The 8694-nt window shown below is 36.3% G+C and overlaps 3 protein-coding genes across 3 annotated transcripts in view; 2 read left to right on the top strand and 1 right to left on the bottom strand.

The window, feature by feature from the left end:
• The window catches only part of CBG23884, a gene marked incomplete at both ends in the record, with an annotated part of 2692 nt that extends 824 nt beyond the window's left edge, over positions 1–1868 (top strand). Inside the window, 6 exons of the mRNA XM_002647924.1 lie at positions 349–476; positions 569–739; positions 837–1002; positions 1051–1184; positions 1229–1373; positions 1660–1868. Coding sequence (XP_002647970.1) covers positions 349–476; positions 569–739; positions 837–1002; positions 1051–1184; positions 1229–1373; positions 1660–1868 — 953 coding nt within the window. The remainder of the gene's footprint in view (positions 1–348; positions 477–568; positions 740–836; positions 1003–1050; positions 1185–1228; positions 1374–1659) is intronic.
• A 496-nt stretch (positions 1869–2364) lies between these two features.
• Positions 2365–6497, bottom strand: CBG23882 (the record flags this gene model as incomplete). The annotated part of the gene is made up of 8 exons (XM_045239365.1): positions 2365–2524; positions 2595–2790; positions 4859–4944; positions 5286–5620; positions 5672–5830; positions 5931–6184; positions 6230–6308; positions 6357–6497. 8 exons carry the CDS (start codon positions 6495–6497, stop codon positions 2365–2367), a joined length of 1410 nt encoding a protein of 469 aa, XP_045091194.1.
• A 555-nt stretch (positions 6498–7052) lies between these two features.
• Positions 7053–8600, top strand: CBG23881 (the record flags this gene model as incomplete). Its single annotated transcript, XM_002647921.1, has 6 exons — positions 7053–7169; positions 7262–7432; positions 7530–7695; positions 7744–7877; positions 7922–8066; positions 8185–8600. 6 exons carry the CDS (start codon positions 7053–7055, stop codon positions 8598–8600), a joined length of 1149 nt encoding a protein of 382 aa, XP_002647967.1.
• Positions 8601–8694: the final 94 nt, after the last annotated feature.

The raw sequence follows: 8694 nt of genomic DNA, 5'->3' as shown, positions 1-8694 counted from the left end.
ATAGCTCATTTAGGGCCAATTTTTGGGATTTTCGTTGTTTGTGGGAAATATCTAAATTGTGATTGTTTCCTTCAATCAATAATCTAGAAAATCATTAAAAATGAGAAAAATTTAAATTATCGCGAAAATTGAGGAAAATTAAGAAAAATTGGGAAAAACGGAAATTCGGAAAAAAACGAAGGAATATTGAGAAACAAAAGGAAATGAAAAAGACAGTTTACAGGGCCATATGGTGTTCTTTTATTTTGTTATTCTTTTTCTGCAATTTTCACTGTTTTGCGAACGCTTTCTTCATCAAAAAAATTTTTTGAGTGAGAATTGTTAATTTGTTAATTCATAGATTTTCAGGCAACAGAACAATGAAGAGAAATCAAGAGTCGCTGCCTCATTCCGATCAGAAAAAAAAGAAAGTACTTGATGACGCAACACAAGAAAATGAGGAGCCTACTAGCTCCAGTGCGATGGCTGATGAAAAAGTGAGTTATTGGAAATAATGTTAACAACAACAAGAAATATGAAAATTCTGATTTCATTCTTGTATTTCGTCTGTAAGAGACTATATTTTCAGCAGTCACCATCAAAAGGCAAAGAAATCAGAAAAGAGATACAACTAGAAATGACTACAATGTCAAAGTTTACTCAGTCGCCGATATCCAAAACCAAAAGTTTGAAGTCTAGAGTTTTGTCCAACATCCAACAAGAGAATTCACAAACCACCGGAGATATGGGGACTCATAAGGTAAGATTTAAAAGAGATGAAGATGATTATTTTAAAAAAAAATCAGTCTTCTTCAAAATCAAATATTGTTTGTTCAATAATTACTGATGGGTTTTAGATGTCACCGCCGGTTGACACGGATGACCCAGATTGGGTCAGTTCAAAAATATCAACACCTCCAGAACTAGAAATCGAGAATCCATTACAATCAGATATTCACAAGTCATTACAATCAGATATTCACAACTTACCGTCGGTTTTGGAATTGCAGACTGGACAGAAATGTGAGTGAAATAACTAGAACCAATTGATTCAAATATAAAATATTTCAGTTATTGTGAATGGCAAGTTTGGAGAAGGCGTGTTCGGTATCGTTTATTTTGTAAGAGGAGAAGACAACAAAGACTACGCAGCAAAAGTCATTAAGGAACGAAACAGGGTGTATCTTGCTATACCAGAAGAAGAAGTGAGTGAAAATTTGATGAAAATTTGATGTGTAAATTGTTTCAGGCGTACGAAAAAATTGCCGCAAATCCGCACAAGAATCTTCTCTTATTACATTTGAAGGGTTTATTAATCAATCCTCCACCAACTTGCACCCAGAAAGTCTTTATCACTCCTGCTTGTGGACCATCGCTTCTTGACGTTTATAATAGTGAGTTTCGGCGGAATATATATTTTACGGTAGAAACTAGCTCAAAGTAGAAACCAACCAAATCAGAGAACGAGAGGTGCAGAAAAGCGTGCGGAACCGTTGTTTTTTAACAACTTTTTATAACTTTTTTTTTGCAAATTTCACATCCATGCACTATACATTTATTTTCTGCAGACTAATCATTATGTTTCAGTGTTTCAGCAATCGATTCAAGTCAAGCTATAGACCCAATTATGGACTCAGTAGACTTTCGAAGATTGGTCAGTTCCCCATGCTGACTATTCAGGACCAGGCGTCGTTCCAGCACCTATGCCACTACCAGATCAGTTACCGTACCCCAGTATCCACCAACAGCAACAAATCCTTGCCAATCAATTTCAACAATGGTCTGGAGCAAATCAATATGCTTCCACTTCGAGTGGTCAACAGTTCGGAGGCTTTGGTGGATTCCCTGATTTTGAACCACAATTCGGCATCTCGCACTCAATAAATTAGTTTAAATGAAAGACTCATGTTTCTCCTATTTGGTAACACAATGCTAATGGCACAAAAACATTGTTATGTTACACCGCCACCAAAACCGAACCCGCGGCCTTCTTCACAACGGCTGCGCACGCACACAGCTGCGCTATGAGGACCACAACGGGAGAGGGGAGGGAGGGCGTAGATGTATACCAGCGTGAGAAAGAAAAATCAAAAAGTGAGGAGCGGAGCGACAAACAATAAATGTTGAATTGCGCCGAAGGCGCGGCAGACAGAGGACTGGTAAAAAAATAATTATTAAAGAAACCAGTTTTTTTTCACATGGGGAACTTTGAAAACACGATAGATGATTTTGAAATGAGAATGACAAAAAATTGAAGCTGATTTTGTACCGAATAAATTTGTACCAGTAAAATCAAGGAACAGTGAGATTACAGGTCTTCAAAAATTAGATGGAATGAACAATTTATTTGATCTCCTTATGTTTTGCCAAAAAACTCGTGATCCTTCACTTCGAAAAATGATGGGCGATTGGATGGGTCAACAGTGAACATGAGATCGAGTAGTAGAAACAGTTGAAGATCTTCTGTTGACGCATTTTTTTCCGAATGCCTTGCTCCTCTTCTTGTTCGAAATATTCAAGGAAGGTGAGGTCGAGGTGGCACTTTCTGAAAACGCACATCTGTTTTTATATTGATTGTTTCTCAAAACTACATTAATAAACTTGTTGTTACTCACCCTCCCCGCTTTGACTGTTCCAGAAGCTCTTCTGGGACAGTGGTTTGGAGAGTGTAGATGATATCCTTAAATTGACTCTGTTCCTCCTCCAATGTCGAATTTCCACTTTGGAACACGAAAGGTTCTTCTCCGATATACATTTGCATAAGCATGCATCCCATTGACCACACATCTGTTTTGACAGAATGTGGGATTCCTGAAATTGAAAAAATACGTTTCAATTTCAAAATAATCCCCATATCAACCAGGAGCTTCAGTCAAAAATCGATTTCGTTACATTTTTACCCTCCACCTTACAAGGGAACCATGTTTAGCCTTCACCTCAGAATTTTTTCTAAATTTGCTCATTTGTAGTTTCGAATACGGGCTTACTCGTGATGTATTTGGTTTTGCACAAATTTCTAGAAGCCGAGGAAAGTCCATCTGAAAATATGCTGTTTTTTGGTCTCCTCCTTCCCTTCCACTTCCCCCCTTTCCTCTATACATTTTCCACTGTGGAAGAAACAAGCAACAGTGGCCGAGTGGATAGTGAGGACAAATAGTAATCACAAGTTTGGGGTTCGATTCCGTCACTGTCCATTTTCTTTTTTCTTTTTTTTTTTTGATGTTGGAGGAATGCTTTGAACTCTTCGAAAATCAAAACTATGTTTGCTCTATTATTTCAGTAGGAAAAAAGCTCGAAAAAGATAATTTCTGAAAAATTCTTGAAGTACTGCTGAAAAGCCTTATCTACTCAAAATGTCAGTCGAATTCCCCCTGTTTGATCATATTGGTTGCGGGACTGTTATAAATCAGTCAAGAAGTATGTAAATCTATGTTTTCACAATATTTGAGTGCTATTGGGTGATTTTCGAAGGACTACGATTCATTGGAGTTTTGGAAGAAATCACTTATTTCGGATTTCAAAACGGATATAGGCTACAGAATCTTGTGAAAAGACTCATTTTATTATTTTTATGCGTTTAGAATTCATTTTAACACATTTAAAAATTTTTCGAAAAATTGAAAATTTCGCAAAGGGTACCCATAGCAAAATTTTTTCCAAAAAAATTTTTTTTTTGAAAAAAGAGGAAACTTTGTCAGATTGTAGGGAAACTTTTAAAATTGCGATTGACTTTCAAACAATGCCAAGAAACTCCCATTAACCCTTTCAAAAACTCACTCCAAAAGTGAGCAATTAGTACTGAAATCACTTAAACAGCCCATAACTCGACTTCTAGAAATTTGGACAGAGAACTAAATAGACCACAAAAAAGCCCGTGTTTGAAACTATAAATGAGCAAATTTAGAAAAAATTCTGAGATGAAGGCTAAACATGGTTCCCTTGTTAGGTCAATTTTGAATCATCGGAATTCTTCACATACAACACTGCAAATTAATTCGAACTGGTAAAATGTTCCATGATCTTTTATGTTTTTAATTTTCAAGTGTTTCCAAATTTGTATTTTCCTTATTCCTGGTTATTTTATTCATAACAAATATTTCTGTTTGAAAATTACCTACTCTCGTTTTTCACGGTTATCAATAAATTATTTTCATGAGATTGAGAACTTTAAAATGAACATGATTTCCCTACAACAGAGGCCGTATTCATGAAATTCACTTTTGTAAATCATTTATCCTCAGAAAATCAACTGAATCATTTACCAAAAGGTAAATGGAAGCGTGAAAATGTACTAAAAATCGTTTTCCTATTTGTAAATAGTTTTCCTGTTTTTTAGATAGGAAAACGACTTCGAAATAGATTTTCTCCATTACTATAAACTGAAAGATGCTCATTTTTTGACAAATTACTTTAAATTCAATGATCTATTCATTCATGTCATTTGTAACAAAAATCATAATATTTGAGTTGAACCGAAACGAAATATCAGTTCAAAGTTAGATAATATTGATGTTACAATACTATTCTTTTCATACATAACTTTTTTGGAATGAAAAGTTTCCAAAAAGTGGTTGTAAACAGCAAACAAAATTGGTACCCCTATTTACCAAAAAGGAAATGATTTTCCTTTAATTTTCACGTTTTTCAGTTGTTTTTTCGAGAGTAAATGATTCACAAAAGTTAATTTTATAAATACGGCCATATGATATTCAGGTTTTCATCATTTCAGATTGGTTTAATTAAGTTCACTCTTTTTTTCGCATAACGTAAAAGAAGGAACTATCAATTTTGTCATTGAAATCTAGAAGTCAGAGTGAGGAGAGAATAGATTGAAATTAGAACGTTAAGTTATGCACTGAGTTGTCATCGTGTCTCCCACTTCCAACACCAACAAACCAAGATGACGTAGAAATAACAAACCAAAGAAGTACTAATGACGAGAAGACGACTACAATTTTCAAATACCTGAAGACCATGAGGGAAATTCGGACTGTTCGAAATGATGATGACAAAATTTCCAGACTTTTTCAATCAATGACCGTTGGTCAGCACATATATTATTTTAGTTTCAAAAAACAGCACTGATTTTAGTTCCCTCATTTTATTAATATATCAAAGTTCTAGTTAGAAACTAGGCATGGACCGCAAAAAAAATATTGGGAACAGTTGAATGCAGTAGAAAGGTGACAGGAAAAATGAAAGAAACACGTGAAATATGTATGGCATAACATGGGAGCGGGATGAAAAAAAAGAGATTTGATCTCTAAAAAATTAACAAAAAATTCGGATTAACTAGAATATTATACTCTTTCAGGAACGATGACGAGTTATGATGAATATCAAAAATGGTTTGATCCTCGTCTTCGTCATCGACGTCGAAATCGACATCGAGTTTAGCAGCGGTGGCAAAAACACTAGGTTCCACGAGCTGCTGATACACGTCATGGGGATATTGTTTGTGGACCAAGCCAGTGCAACCATCTGCATAATTCTTGCAGTACTGACACTTGGCATAGTCGTCATCCGTGAAGTATCTATAAACGACAGCCGGTACGAGAGGCAACATTCTTCCGAAAACAAGCATCGCCGATTGGAACGTGGTTATCCAATTTGGATCGACGTTTAACGGAACTCTGCGACTCTGCAACATAATCAGATGACTATGTTTAAGTGAAACTATTCAGAAACTTACGGTAACGTTGCATCTGAGAGAACGGGTCACAGTGATCAAGTTGTTGTCGTCGAGAATTTGCTTGGTGATTTTAGCCAGGAAAGTAGATTTGTCCACAGCGTTGTGGGCATTTCCAATGATCTCAATGTTGTAATAGTTGGATGCCTTGTCGACGAAAGTCTGGAATTATTGTTTTTTAAAAGTTTTTCCCAAGTTTAATTATCATATAATTATTTAAAAAGTGCTAGGTGCTCCAAGAATTAGGAATATTCAAAAAAACTAACCTCTCCAGGAAGGTTATCATAATTTCTTTCGGGAAGAAGGATATGGAAAACACTCGTAATGTTATTCCATTGACGGAAAATAGCTGGCATCGACTGATCAAGCAACAAAAACTGGTACTGCGCAATAAGCCAAATGGTTTGATGATCCTCGCACACGAAGGTTGGAAGTTATGCTCTCGGAGCCATGCAACGAATTGGTCGTAGACCACTGGAAACGTATCCGCGGTGTTGATCGAATTTTGATCAATGCCTGCAAAAGTTTTTTAGTTTGGCAGTTTGAGAAAAATAAAATCACCTGTCTTTCGGGCACAATATTCGGAAAGCACTGGATTGATCACCGGACAAACGAATCGGTTAAAAGTCTGATCTTCTCTCTGAAACTAAGTATATTAATTGAATGCATATTGATTTTTGAAACTCACGATTAATTTATCTCTGATGTTCAGAACTGAAACACTCATCTGGATGATTTCAGTGGGGTAAACATAGTTATTTTCCTCGCAAGTGGTGTTAAAATCCAGAATCAGTAGATTCTTAAAAGGGCATCTATAACGACTGACCATGATTACCTGAAAGAAATATCATTGTTTCTTAATTTTTTGAACACAATTTGAACGGGAGGAAAACGAAAAAAATTTGTGCAACTAATGATGAAAAAGAACTAGTCTGTTTCACGAAAATGGAGCCTTCAAATTGAAAGAGACACATATCAAAAAATCAATAAAAACTGAGCTGGAGAAGAAGAGAGAAGAGGGGGGAGTGGGGAGGGTGGGGAGGGTGGGTGCAGCAAATGAGAGATCGCCGCAGAGATAAGATCGGTTATGTGTCGTAGAATATGCAGCAATCGCAGTGCCAACACCGAGACGCCATGTTGCGGACAATCGAGTATGCGTCCTTCTGCACAGATAGAGACCACTTCATTTTTATTCACATTTCTGATTTTTCTTTTCTGAGAAGTGCCTCCCCGTATCACAGTTTACAGGGCCATATGGTGTTCTTTTATTTTGTTATTCTTTTTCTGCAATTTTCACTGTTTTGCGAACGCTTTCTTCATCAAAAAAATTTTTTGAGTGAGAATTGTTAATTTGTTAATTCATAGATTTTCAGGCAACAGAACAATGAAGAGAAATCAAGAGTCGCTGCCTCATTCCGATCAGAAAAAAAAGAAAGTACTTGATGACGCAACACAAGAGAATGAGGAGCCTACTAGCTCCAGTGCGATGGCTGATGAAAAAGTGAGTTATTGGAAATAATGTTAACAACAACAAGAAATATGAAAATTCTGATTTCATTCTTGTATTTCGTCTGTAAGAGACTATATTTTCAGCAGTCACCATCAAAAGGCAAAGAAGTCAGAAAAGAGATACAACTAGAAATGACTACAATGTCAAAGTTTACTCAGTCGCCGATATCCAAAACCAAAAGTTTGGAGTCTAGAGTTTTGTCCAACATCCAACAAGAGAATTCACAAACCACCGGAGATATGGGGACTCATAAGGTGAGATTTAAAAGAGATGAAGATGATTATTTTAAAAAAAAATCAGTCTTCTTCAAAATCAAATATTGTTTGTTCAATAATTACTGATAGGTTTTAGATGTCACCGCCGGTTGACACGGATGACCCAGATTGGGTCAGTTCAAAAATATCAACACCTCCAGAACTAGAAATCGAGAATCCATTACAATCAGATATTCACAAGTCATTACAATCAGATATTCACAACTTACCGTCGGTTTTGGAATTGCAGACTGGACAGAAATGTGAGTGAAATAACTAGAACCAATTGGTTCAAATATAAAATATTTCAGTTATTGTGAATGGCAAGTTTGGAGAAGGCGTGTTCGGTATCGTTTATTTTGTAAGAGGAGAAGACAACAAAGACTACGCAGCAAAAGTCATTAAGGAACGAAACAGGGTGTATCTTGCTATACCAGAAGAAGAAGTGAGTGAAAATTTGATGAAAATTTGATGTGTAAATTGTTTCAGACGTACGAAAAAATTGCCGCAAATCCGCACAAGAATCTTCTCTTATTACATTTGAAGGGTTTATTAATCAATCCTCCACCAACTTGCACCCAGAAAGTCTTTATCACTCCTGCTTGTGGACCATCGCTTCTTGACGTTTATAATAGTGAGTTTCGGCGGAATATATATTTTACGGTAGAAACTAGCTCAAAGTAGAAACAAAGGCTCTTGAAATATCATTCATCGTTCCCAATTTTTCATCTAAAAACCTATTATGTTTTTAGAGGTTGACAGGGATCTGCACAGTTCTCAACGTGCAGCGTTTTCGCTTACCGACATTAGAAAAATTGGGAAACAAGTGGCGGAAGCTATGCATCATCTGGAAACGTTGGAGATTTTTCACTTAGACCTTAAAATGGACAACATCGTTTTTATTGAAGATTTTTCCTACGAAACAGAACATGGTCCGAAACACACAGTAATCAAGATGACCGGCACCGGCGTGAAAGTCATCGATTATGGAAATGCAAAGTTCCATCCGCAACATGGCGAACAACATGTCTTCAAGAGAGTTCAGACCCTGGTATTTAGAGCACCCGAAATTTTGTTAGGTGGGTCAGTTTTATTATTGATTTTTCTAAATCAGCATTACTTTAAAAATTCTAACGAAAAAAAATCAGCTTCGGAGCTCACACGATAAGCTCTCCATATGTAACCCGGGGATTTGGATGAAACCTATGTCAAATAGTAGTACACAGCCTATCTAGAACAATCACAAAATTATAATTGCCTGT

This window comes from Caenorhabditis briggsae, assembly GCF_000004555.2.
Source record: "Caenorhabditis briggsae complete genome, chrX, whole genome shotgun sequence".
In the NCBI taxonomy this organism is placed as follows: domain Eukaryota; kingdom Metazoa; phylum Nematoda; class Chromadorea; order Rhabditida; family Rhabditidae; genus Caenorhabditis; species Caenorhabditis briggsae.
The sequence above is the reverse complement of the archived record's forward strand: the minus strand, read 5'-3'. Positions and strand labels throughout refer to the sequence as shown.